This window comes from Mixophyes fleayi, chromosome 2, assembly GCF_038048845.1.
Source record: "Mixophyes fleayi isolate aMixFle1 chromosome 2, aMixFle1.hap1, whole genome shotgun sequence".
NCBI classification, from domain to species: domain Eukaryota; kingdom Metazoa; phylum Chordata; class Amphibia; order Anura; family Limnodynastidae; genus Mixophyes; species Mixophyes fleayi.
This window is the reverse complement of record NC_134403.1, coordinates 127,748,600-127,762,079: the sequence shown is the minus strand read 5'-3', so window position 1 is coordinate 127,762,079 and position 13,480 is coordinate 127,748,600. Positions and strand designations below refer to the sequence as shown.

Sequence of the window (13,480 nt, the reverse complement as noted above, 5' to 3'; positions counted from 1 at the left end):
TATTTTTTTTTTAATTTTTTTTTTTGATTAGTATTTTCCCTTGATTACAGCTTTTCCCACTCTGGCCATTCTCTCAACCTCCTTTATGTGATAGCCACCTGAGAGTAAATGTATCAAGCTGAGAGTTTTCCGGTGGGTTTGAAAAGTGGAGATGTTGCCTATAGCAACTAATCAGATTCTAGCTATCATTTTGTAGAATGTAGTAAATAAATGATAGCTAGAATTTGATACCACAACCAGACCCACCCTACCGTGTCAAAACACAAATGATTAGCATTTGGCATTAACTAACAAACCATTCCCATAAATTAACTTTCAAAGGCATACATTTAATTTATTTGGGTACACTTGTTAGAACTGTGTATTAAAACATAATATATGGGTGAAAATAACCTTGAGGCTCATCGTATTCTGCTCACGTGAAGATGAAACTTATTTGTTGAAGTTTAAACACTTTGCTCATTTTCAGTAATACATGGCATTTCATATATATTTTTGTGTAACGTAGCCCTTTAATTATATGTTATATTATAATCATTGGTACAAGTTTTGTTTTTTGTTTTGTAAAATTAAAATAATAGGTATAAGCTTGTTTTGAAAACTAAATTATCAAAATATGTGTTCAACAAGGTCATCAAGACATGCAGGAAGATGGGTATAAAAACAGTTGCAGTACACAGTGATGCTGATTCTGCTGCCGTGAGTATTTTTGTGCATTTTATTTATTATTAGATTTGCTTTCTTAATAACTTTGTTCATATTTTAAATTGGTGCCTATTTTATTGTTTAGCTGCTATTTTATTTGCATATTTTTTAAAGAGATTGTGGATGGTAGCGACACATAATTACAGTGAAAATTGAACTTTGCCCCTCCCTTTTCTTCCCTCTTTCTTTCCCCTTTTTTCCTCATACAGTGTGAGAAAATAAATTGATCCCTTAATACACTCTATGTAATCTGTCTGGAGTACACAGGTTTAGTATGCCACAGATGGCTGTGAACATAACACATGGTTTTGATGTCGGACATCTAATACAATATTCTTGTTTTTTGGCTTTTCTTCATGTTTCTTTCAAACATTTCTATTATGTTTCCTTCTCTCCTAAAATAAAAAGCTATGAAACGTTTCTTCTTGGAGGACAATGTAGCTAGAACTATCAGTACGTTTTGCATACATTTGATTTTATTTTTGGTGCACATATTTTAGGTACACTTAGAAAAACAAATAAAAACATATAATTTAATACAAACATGCCATATCTCTGGCCCATGTTTCTCTACATATTATTTCAGCTGCCTTTTATTTATTTATTTATATATTTATTTATTTATTTAGTATAAAAGTTATAGGTGCAGTGGTGTTTTTCTGTATTGAACCTGTGTGTCACTTTTTATATTGCAGAATTTTTATCCTGCCTCTTAAATGTTTTTTACAGGATCAGTATAAAGTTTATTATAAGTAAAAAGTAGGTTAACACTAATTGGTTTTGAACAAAGGAAGGTATAGCATAATGCAGTGAATGAGATGTAATTTTATTTGGCATTTTTAACTCGGCAGGGATTCTATAGCCCAGGAATGTAATGATCTATAAAAGACTGGAAATGTCCCATGGGAATATAATGTAAATTACAGCAACTGTCAAGAGGAAAAGATGAGTAATAATACTTGTATTGATCTGCTCCCATTTTCAGGTACTAAGAGGAAATCATGCTATAGTAGTACTACAGGTGTCCATATATCTATACAGTGTCTGTGTGTCTTGTCTATCACTCAATTTTATATATTTATATATAATATATAAAATTGAAAATATGTGTGTGTGTATCTAATATATAAATGCTTAGTGGCGTCTGTGTGTGAAAAAAAAAAAAAACAAGTTGCAGCGCCACCTGAGTTACTGTGTGTGGGAAAAAAAATTCAAAAAGGGCTGAAATTTGGTAGGGCTCAAACTCATTTTCGTGAGGTAATTTTACCTCATGAACACACATGTGTAGAGGCGTGCGTTAGTGTGTGTGTGTGTGTGTGGAAAAAACTATTTTCTCAGAAAGGGCTCATCCAATTGACCTGAAATTTGGTATACTGACATTATTTGACAAAAAAATTAGAATAGTCAAGTCAGTTAACTTCCATCATCCCCCCTTCCCCCTGTGGGAGGGGTAGTAAAGGCTAAATTTACGAGTTGAGGGGTCAAACTCATTTTCGTGAGGTAATTTTACCTCATGAACACACATTAAAAAGGCCGCTTGCGTCGGGAACTAACGCTCTTTTGAATTTTTTTTCCCACACACACTAAGAATTTAGTAGGTCAGCGTATAACTCTGCCCAGCAGGTGGCGCTGCAACTTGTTTTGTTTTTTTCACACACAGACGCCACTAAGCATTTATTTATTAGATATATAAATTAAATTATATTTTTCAGGGGTAGACGTCCAAACTGATATAGAGACTGGATGTGAGGAATACATCAGAGGGTTTATTCAAGTGTGACACCAAGGCAGTAGGATTGGGAAACTGAGAACATTGGTATTGACCTTAATGTTATTGACAGTAAAGGCCGGTTGGATGATTTTAGGAGGAGGGAAGATGGCCAGCTCTATTTTGGATATGTAGGGATTACAGAGAGAAGGTTGGTTAGATGCAGTGCTCGAAGTGGAAACTTAGAAGTCGAGGTACTGGTAGGTTAACTGGCTGCTATCAAATTGATCCTAGTCTGCCAGTCTGTGTGTGTTAGGGAATTTAGATTGCAAGCTCTACTGGGGACTGATATGATTTCTGTGTACAGCGTTGCGGAATTAGTGGGGCTTTGATGATATTGAGGTATGAAAAATGTAATGGTAATATAAGTGTATGGAATAGTTTTACAATGAAGGCAGTAGAAGTGGCGGTATGGCATACCACCGTGTACACCCCCACTTCCACCACTGTTTATATGACATAGTTAAATTTGGGTGTCGTCAGCGTAGAGGTGGTACTTGAGGCAGAAAGAGTGAATTGGTTCTCCAAGAGAAGAGAAGAGATATAGAGTAAGAAGAGCTGATGACCAAATAAAAGGCCTTATGGGACCCCAATAGATGGTGAGCGTGAAGGAAAGGATGTGGCAGAGGTAGAGACTGTAAAGGAGCCGTTACATAGCTAGTAAGCGGACCAGCTAAGAACTGTGTCACAAAGGACGATGGCGTAAAGCGTCTGCAGGAGAAGATGTGATCAACAGTTTCAAAAGCAGCAGAGAGGTCCAGGAGGATGGGTATCTATGTATAAAGAAGGAAACGTACAAATGTTTGTTTGGAAAGCCCTGTACACAAGGGTGTTGAAAAACATTGTCTGTTAAAACCGAAGACAAAACCTTGCTTTTTATCCTCCTTTTTATCACGGCAAAACATGTTCTCAAAATCTTTCTGCAGCATAGTGTGCTAAGTTATGACCACTGCAGGCAACATTGAGGTGCAGGAAAGCAAACATTTGTCAGAAAGTATGTGTGTGTGCACAGATCAATTTGTTTGCAGAATTTTTTGGCCGATCTGTGTTCAATGGCATTTAGCAGTTTATGAATGCGCATTGAATGTCTGTCTGATTTCAGCACCTTGACCACTGTTAACCCTTAGGCATGAAATACACAGAACATTTTGATTTTGAAAATGATTCACCAAAATATTCCAATATTTCTTTTCGGTTTTTGTCTAGCTTTTTTTTTCTTTTCTCTCTTTGAGTTAGTATCTGCTTATTTTGTCTTCCAATGTGTAATAAAGGTATGATTTGTTTACATTAAAATGGTCAATCATTCACATAATATGTATGGTGGTATTAAGTAGCAGCTTAATAATTTCCTATTGAGAGCTGTAAGGGGGTCAATGGGATGCCAAAAATTGACTGTATGTTGTAATTTGAAGAGATGATAAGGACTCTCAGGCATTATTCCGGCAAGAGTCAACCGTTGTTGTCCTTCTGTTACATCCCTATTGTCCTTCATAAAGAAAAGGATTTCACTGCTGGGCGGTGCAGGGCAATAGTTGCTTAACAAAAGTACCATGAATTCTACCAACAAGATACATTAATGTAACAAAAAGGGTTGAAGTTGAAAATGTACAATGAAAATTGAAGGTTTGAAAATGCAGTGGAAAGGGCATCATTTACAAGGACCTTGGGGGAATAATTATGGAGCTGAATTGTATTTTGGAGCTATTATTTTGATTACTATTGGTAATAGGCCTCATTGTGTGTGTAGTTTTATGTCTGTCGTACACTTGTGTATGTGGGTGACAGGCTCTTGGGCCTGCATACCTTGTTTTTTTTTATTAATTGATTAGCCTTATCTACCTTAATGTCCAGGAGCAGGTGTTAACCACTTTTCTGGAAATTAAGGGATAACCAGGGCATCAGAGGGATATAACTTTATGTAATAAAATAAAACCATGTACATTAAGCAGCTCAAAAAAGTACAGTGATCATGTGTTTTACTTCTATACCCAACAAAACTTCCCTATTTTACTTTACTACCACTGACTATAATGCAAGGTGTTTTCTGTGGCACTAAAAGCATCTGCAAGATTTAACCCTAAGAGAGCATTTTTTCTCATGGCTACAAGAATAATATGATGATATCATGGGGAACATTATTAAAAATGTGGTAATCAATGAGAAAGTAGTTTATTGTATATAGCAATGTAGAGTTTTATTTTTTTTTATACTAAAAATAGTAGAGACTTTTGTAATAGTCTACATCAGACCGTTCAGTGCGAATGCCCAAGTTTTGTTGTGATGTGTTATTGCTCCCAAATAAACTTATCAAGTTTTAGGTGAAACCAAGAGTCTGCTAACAGGGGCTGGCCTTTTATCTATAGGTTACATATATAAATTATTGTATAGAGACACACTGAAACTATTAGTATAAGCATGTAAGCATTAACTACACACATGAAGTTGCCATTTAAATTAGGCCCCCTATAATAACAATTATCATGACTTTTATAGTAGTTTTTTTCTTCTATTTAGGCAACTTTTGGACACTGGACTACATAATCAGTATGAACTGCTGTACAGTATAGGTATAGTTAATATAGACAAGAGTTTCATGGTCCTATAATGAAGCAGGAGGCCTTAGCTGGTGCTGTAATGGGCTTCCCATGTCCAGGTGTGTGTGTTGCTTTTATTGACAGGTGTGTATTCACAGAGCATATTTAAAAATGACACCACTGCTCATCCATCTGTTTACATATAAACACACTGCTCCATCTTTATATCATGCCCTTTATGATGCCACCATCACCACCAAGCATATTCAAAAAGGCTTTAAACAGTGCGAATTCCATTATATGGTATCCACTTTATAACCTCATCTTACCTATAATGCCATCTGTTCTTTAAATACAGCACAAAGAGGGAGAATTCAAGATTTCTATTTGATTATGTTATACTGTTAAGCCCTACATAGCCTAATCTCTCCTATGAGTAACATTATTTGCCTGTAACTGACTGCCACATACTAGTTTAAAACCCCCAGGCTGTATTCATCACCAATACTTTAAAACCACAAATGTTCTCAATTGGTTGGCATAAGTTTTACCAGAAGAGACAGTTGGCATAAAACAATTACCGTATATACTCGAGCATAAGTCGACTCGAGTATAAGCCTAGGGTGGAAAAGAGCGCAAATTTAAAAGCCTCAATGGAACAGAAAAACATAGTAGGGTGAGAAATCTAACAATATGAAACCATAACATTAAAAGTAACAATATAAAAGTTATTAGCTTTACACCCTTTAGGACAGCTGTTCCGTTACTACCAGTGAGGCTGTAGAGATACTTAAACAGATATAAAAAAGTATTTTACTTGTTGTGTGTAGCATAGCTATCATAGCTGTCTCTGTAGGACCCTCCTGAGCGATCACTATAACCTCCTTGACTCCTGCCACTTCCATAATAATCCCTTGAGCCACCACTGCCACCATATCCTCCACTCCTGCTCTCAAACCTGCTGCTTCCATAGCCCCTGTCACCGCCACCACGTCCTCTGCCACCACTGAAGAATCCTCTTCCTCCAGATGAGCCTCCTCTCCTGTCACCGGAGGACTTGCCAGCCTGATCCACACAAATCTGACGTCCATCCACAGACTTTCCATTCATTGCCTGCAAGGCATCTTTGGCATCCTCTGGGTTCTCATACGTAACAAAGCCAAATGTTGCAGAACACCTCTTCCAGATTCCCCTCGTTGGTGTCAATGCTCAGACCGCCGATAAAAAGTTTGGATTGTCTGGACAGAACAAACGAAAGGCGAGGACGCAGAGAGAGAGAGATTTTTTACTTACCCCGCATGCGTTCCAACAACAGGAAGTTCGGCATTTGGAACGCAAGTATGCGTTCCAAATGCCAAACTTCCTGTTGTTGGAACGCATATGCAGAAGTTAACAGCCGAGGGACCGGACACCAGGTAAGTTCACCCGTGTATAAGCCGAGTGGCCTTTTTCAGCATACAAAAATGTGCTGAAAAACTCGGCTTATACACGAGTATATACGGTATACATTTCTTATTGCTTGCTGTTACTACAATACTTGTGCAGTGGTGTTCCTGAATTACTTGACCTGTTTCTGCTAAAAGAAAATTGGTAGTAACTGTTTTGTCGATATTGGGGGAAATGTTTAGACTGCCCTGTCTTGCACAGACGACCTGCTGTCCTGTAGATCTGGCTCCTGGTGTGTATTGTACTATTTGCCTTGCTATTCAATAATTGTATCTTGCATAAGAACTCATGGATGACTGACAGCACGGTGATGTGAGTCATCACTTATCAAGATATTATCATACTTCCCCCTGATAATTTCTCCCTGCTGTCTGGGGAGATGAAGAGGACAGATATGATTTTGTGATGTTGAAGCAATTAGTGTTTGCTGCTTTACAGCTGAACAAACTTGAAACTAATGATCAGGTAAATTAAGATGGAGTACATTAGTGTCGGCTGAAGTGCAAAGACCCCTTGACAACGTTGCTTGTCTTGGCGTATATCATATTGAGGGTTTTTTTCTTTTATTAAGAAGAAATAGCTTTACTTAATATTGGCTTTTGTACAGGTTTGCTTTGTATGTTTGACAGACAGATTTACAGTGTGAATTCAAATTGTACAGTTTATTGGACACGTGTTATCTCCCTCTCTGTCTATATACCTGTTTTTATGCAAGAAGAGAGAGAACAAAGTTTATTTTAGGTAGTGCCCCTTTCTATGAAAACATAAATACAACCTGTATATGAAAGGGATTATTATAGCCAAAACTATTATCTCTTTGAAATCTGGTGCGGTAGTTTCCTTTTTCTTCTTTGTCTGTTTCATATGTGATATTAATCTTAAATGAGCATTTTTAAACTTTATATTGAGATCTGTGTAGTCTTTTTTTTTTTTTTTTTTTATGTCTGAATCATATGTTCATAAAAATTATTGTTCCCATTGGACTAATGATAGTTCGAGGCAGCTTTCAGACCCATTAGTCAAATTTGAAATAATAATGCATGCCGTTTTAATAAGGCGCTTATTAGTATTATTTTTTTCTTTCCAGTTAAAAAAAATAAACTGTCAGGAAGTTGGTTACGTGTACAAAATATTATTGAATCATCGTCAGCTATTTATATAGCGCTACTCGCTCACATCAGTTGAATGGTTAGGCTATTGGTTGTATGAAACACCTTTAATAAGGAACACACACAAATGACACTGTTTCTGTGTCTGGTAGACTGGGGCAAGGTGAGATGTCTACATTGTGTAATCTCAGTCATCCAGCCACTGAGCTTGTATAAATCACTATGTCCCTTATTAAAGGTATTAGTTGGCAACCCTAATGGGATCCACGTATAACTCTGTTAAGCCTGACCTTCACATGAATACATGTATTAATGTCCACCTTTACATGCTACTTTTGTACAAGTATGAGCATTTTAGTAGGTGCTTTAATGATTTCTAATGTACTTTGTGATTTTGCTCAAGCTGGTAAGACCTTTAAAACACAATGTTAATTGTGTGTTAAAGGTCTTGCCAGTTTGAGCAAAACCACTGAGTGGATCAATTTGATAGCAGCCAATTAACCTACTAGTATGTTTTTTGGAGTGTGGGAGGAAACTGGAGACCCTGGAGGAAACCCACGCAAACACGGGAAGAGCATACAAACTAGATACAGATAAGGCTATGGTTAGGAATCCAGTGCTGTGAGGCAGAAGTGCTAACCACTAGGCCACAGTGCTTCCCCAATAATGACATGGGCTCTGGTGTACCTCCATCATTTCAATATATTGAATGTGTTACAAGCTGAATGTAAGAATGGCTTTTATAGTAAGGTATTCTGAATAACTTTTTAAAGTGAGCCTGTCTCCAGATCTGAGGAATTGGCATTTTATTGGATAATGCAGTGGTTCCCAAACTTTTGTAGTTCGCGGCACCCTTAGTCTTCAAGGCACCCCTCCAAAATAATTACTGAGCTGTCCCCCCTCCTCCTCTGCTACGATCCCTCTCACTCTGCCCCGCGCCAGCCCTAGAAAAAAGAAAGAAAACAGAAACTTACCAATCCACGCGGCGCCGGGACCCAGCATCCAGGAGGATTGGTAAGTTTCTGTTTTCTTTCTTTTTTCTAGGGCTGGCCCGCGGCACCCCTCTGACAGCGCCGCGGCACTCCTGGGAGCCGCGGCGCACAGTTTGGGAACCGCCGGGATAATGCCTTGCATGTAAAGGCTACAAATTCTTTTTTTTTTTTTCTTTTGCATATCGGGAAATACTACTTCATCTTGCTTCTAGCTCACACATATTGGGCTGCTTCATTGTAACACAGTGAGCTGGAGTTGAAATAGGCCACGCCCTACAAATCTATTCTGTCCACACTTTTTAAATGTGCTCTCTCCCCTCTCCCTGCAGTGCAACATACAGTCAAGTCCATAAATATTGGGACATCGACACAATTCTCATATTTTGGGCTCTATACACCACCACAGTGGATTTGAAATGAAACTAACAAGATGAGCTTTAACTGCAGACTTTCAGCTTTAATTTGAGGGTATTTACATTCAAATCAGGTGAACAGTGTAGGAAGTACAACGGTTTCTATATGTGCCTTCCATTTTTTAAGGTACCAAAAGTAATGGGACAAACTAAACAATCCTACATCAAACTTTCACTTTTTAATACTTTGTTGCAAATCCTTAGCAGTCAATTACAGCCTGAAGTCTGGAACGCATAGACATCACCAGACACTGGATTTCATCCCTGGTGATGCTCTGCCAGGCCTCTACTGCAAATGTCTTCAGTTCCTGCTTGTTCTTGGGGCATTTTCCCTTCAGTTTTGTCTTCATCAAGTAAAATGCATGGTCAATCGGATTCAGGTCAGGTGATTGACTTGGCCATTGCATAACATTCCACTTGTTAGCCTTAAAAAAACTCTTTGGTTGCTTTTGCAGTATGCTTCAGGTCATTGTCAATCTGCCCTGTGAAGCGCCGTCCAATGAGTTCTGAAGCATTTAACTTAATATGAGCAGATAATATTGCCCGAAACACTTCAGAATTCATCCTGCTGCTTTTATCAGCAGTCACATCATCAATAAATACAAGGCAACCAGTTCCATTGGCAGCCATACATGCCCACGCCATGACACTACCACCACCATGCTTCACTGATGAGGTGGTATGTTTTGGATCATGAGCAGTTCCTTTCCTTCTCCATACTCTTCTCTTACCATCACTCTGGTACAAGTTGATCTTTGTCTCATTTGTCCATAGGATGTTGTTCGCATTCGTAAACTGCTAAATGCCCTTCAACACAGATCGGCCAAAAAATTCTACAAACAAATTGATTTGTGCACACACTCTAATGGCTTTTTTAGATGTTGTTTGACAAACTCTAATCTGGTCTTCCTGTTTTTGTGGCTCACAAATGGTTTACATCTTGCGGTGAACCTCTATATTTACTCTTGTGAAGTCTTCTTTTGATTGTTGCTTTGACACATATACACCTACCTCCTGGAGAGTGTTCTTGATTTGGCCAACTGTTGTGAAGGGGTTTTTCTTCACCAGGGAAAAAATTCAAAAAATTCTTCTGCCATCCACCACAGTTGTTTTCCGTGGTCTTCCAGGTCTTTTGGTGTTGCTGAGCTCTCCGGTGCGTTTTTTTTTATTTTTTTTTTAAATGTTTATTTTTGATGAGTCAAAACGATATATCAACAATACAGCAAAAGCGAAATACAATATTGTTATAGTACATACTTACAAGGAAAAAAACAAAGCATTTCTATTACAAACAAATGAAACAACAACATTGGTGTCTCTGTGTCGAATGACTTCAGGTTTTAAGTAAGAACTATGGAAAGGATATAGAGGGGAAAGGGACTATAGACGGCGTGGCTAGGACCATAAGAAGAAAATAAAAATAAAATAAAATAAAAGGGAAAGTAGAGAGGGGCAGGATTCAAACCGGAAAGTTTTGTATTTGTCAGGAACTTGGGAGGAGGGGGCAAATAACTTGCCGACAATAAAAAGGGAGAGCTGGAGTTGAAGAAGGATAACCATGAAGACCAAACTTTATTAAAGGACTTGGAGGAATTTGTTCAAAATGCTGATCATAAATTCCATACGTTGTATGTGCCAGACACGGTTGATTATAGCTTGAATAGAGGGGGAAGCCTTCTGCTTCCAGTCAGCCGCAATTTGGCATGTTAGGATATGTCGAATGAGCTTATTTTGGCGACGCGTAGCCCCAGGAATCCCTAGTGGAAGCAGAAAAATTTAGGCTCCATTGGGATCGAGATCTGAAGTATTTCAGTTATCAGGTTATTTATGTCGCGCCAAAAACTAAACAATTTTGGGCAATCCCGCCAGATATGGATAAGCGTCCCTTCCAGGGAGTAATTTCTCCAACAACGGTCAGAGGTGTCTGGTAACGTTTTTTAAGACGTGTTGGGAAGTAATACCAGCGATATAGGACCTTCTAAACATTTTCTTTGATTTTGACACACATGGAATTAGAAGCAGCATTCTCACGAATTTCACTCCATTCATCTGGGTTGAGGGTCTCCCCAATATCCCTTTTCCAAGCCAGCTCATGGGGATCTTTTTGATCCAATGTGTCCAGGGAGAGTTCAGAATAGAGGGTAGATATTAGGCCGGATGTAGATGATTGACGAAGGCATAGGTACTCAAAGGAGGTTAATGGGCGAGCAATGAGCCGGTGCTTAATTGTGTTATGCAGGTTACAGAATTGTATATATTGATTTTTTAATTTTGTGGGGACTGAAAAGTTTTGTTGAAGATCAGAAAATTGGGGAAAAATGTCAGTAAAAGTAAAGTCATTCAGAAATCTGACCCCTTGAGAATGCCATGGAGAAAACGCTTTCTTTTTAAGAATGTTCCAAAACATTTGATTTGGCCACACCTAATGTTTTTGCTATCTCTCTGATGGGTTTGTTTGGATTTTTCAGCCTACTGATGGCTTGCTTCACTGACCGATTCCAAATGCAAATGTCACAGCTAGAATCAACTCCAGACCTTTTACCTGCTTAATTGATGATGAAATAACGAGGGAATAGCCCACACATGTCCATGAAATAGCTTTTGAGTCCATTGTCCCATTACTTTGGGTCCCTTAAAAAGTGGGAGGCACATATAAAACTGTTGTAATTTCTACACCGTTCACCTGATTTGGATGTAAATACCCTCAAATTAAAGCTGAAAGTCTGCAGTTAAAGCACATCTTGTTAGTTTCATTTCAAATCCATTGTGGTGATGTATAGAGCCCAAAATATGAGAATTGTGTTGACTGTATAATATATTATAATCCACTACTTTTGGATTTAAATTTTTTCTCATGTAAATTTTAATGGTCAGATCTTTCTCACAGGTAGAAGTTCACATGTGATCTCACAGGCATTGTGACTGATTGTTCCACATGTAGCAGTGATGTTATGACTATGTATTTTCTAATTTTCAGAAAAAGACTCGTCACAAAACATAGTAACAGAAAATATGCTGCCATTATATTCATTTTATAGAGAAATTAAAAATAAACTGTGTGTAACGTGAAGGGTGTAAAGGGATCGGCAGGATATGAAAACTAGGCATAGAAGGAGGCTCAATCATTTTATTCTATGCCTAAATTGTCATCCAATATAGTGATGCTTCTATTATAACAGCATGTCCTTTTCACATGTAGCTCCACTAATTCATTCTTTATCTTTTGCCTCTGAATTATCACACCGTTTTAAACTGGAAATTATTTCTCAGAGATATTTACCTTGCTGAGCAATTGATAAATTACTTTCACCTATTTGAGAAGTTACACTTGTCCGCAAGAAAGGTTTAAAAAATAAATAAATAATATTTTACTTTCACACATGCACACGCGTGAAAGTATCACAATAACAGAATGTGTGTAATTTTTCCCACTTACTGTCATAGTGCTCCTCTTAAAAAATTTAGTGGAAAAAAAAAAAATCATTTTTTTTCTCTAATGAGTCTTGGAGCAAATCTGTTTTTTTTGCAGGAATTTGTTCACTCTAATGTGGCTCTTCAGAGACATTATATTTAATTGGTGAGCCTGTGGTACTGTAGCAGGAGGTTGAAGGGAATTATTTAGCATTAGGGATGGCTCCATCTGGGAATTGTGGACTAATCAAGTATCTTGTGTGTTAGCTGTGGGGATGGACGATTATGACATGTTAGCACACGCCTGTATTACAAGTGGACAGGCAATGAGTTAATCATGAAGTACATTATCTGACTCCTGCTGCTTCATTATACAACACTTCAGCATTGGTCCTGTGTTATCCTCTTCAGACAGCAAGTGCAGAGCAAAGAGTAAGAATAAGGACAATCACAATGTAGTAATAACAGCATATAGCATGTAAATAGCCATGGTACATAATGTCTGGGATGCAGTTATTGGAAATGTCTGGAATACGGTCTCTCTTTGTATCTCTACAGACTGTCCACCTCCTTCTTTCTCTCAGTGTATAGAGTAACACGCCTACATTGGTGAAGTTTCTGTTTACAAAGCAATAATCACTTTTCTGTGATAGCCCTGACTTTGGCCCTGTTTGTTTTTCAGGAAACAGCTTCTGTATAGATTTTTGATAAGCAAAGTGCATAGATCTAATAAATCTAAGCTCACTACACTCTGAACACCCCATTTTTTTGAAAGCCACAAAACAAAAAATTAAGTTTCCATGCCAAAATTGGCTGCACTGACTTCTGCACAGTCTGTGGCTGGCCTTGTTTGGGAAACACTGGTTTATTAAGAAATTAAGGGCATATTCTTAGACTGTTTTATAGTGATTATAGCCTGACTAAAATAGTTTTGTGTGTGCATTATTCTTTCTTTGCGCACCGTCAGTCTTGTGGTGTATATAGTTTTTGTGGTATTTGTGCCCTCAATGTATTGTTAGGTAGAAAGCTACTCTGTAGGATCTCAGCAGGTTAATGGACGAGTGTCCCTTGTTCAGTGGTGATTTAATACATTATGTTTTGG

The 13,480-nt window shown here is 37.9% G+C and overlaps 1 protein-coding gene and 1 pseudogene across 1 annotated transcript in view; one reads left to right on the top strand and one right to left on the bottom strand.

Annotated features, from left to right (window-relative positions):
• PCCA (propionyl-CoA carboxylase subunit alpha) overlaps positions 1–13,480 on the top strand; it is a 357,370-nt gene that overhangs the window by 14,480 nt on the left and 329,410 nt on the right. Inside the window, exon 4 of the mRNA XM_075199966.1 lies at positions 631–699. Within this exon, the coding sequence (XP_075056067.1) occupies positions 631–699 (69 nt within the window). The remainder of the gene's footprint in view (positions 1–630; positions 700–13,480) is intronic.
• Positions 5,818–6,277, bottom strand: LOC142140581 (cold-inducible RNA-binding protein B-like; annotated as a pseudogene).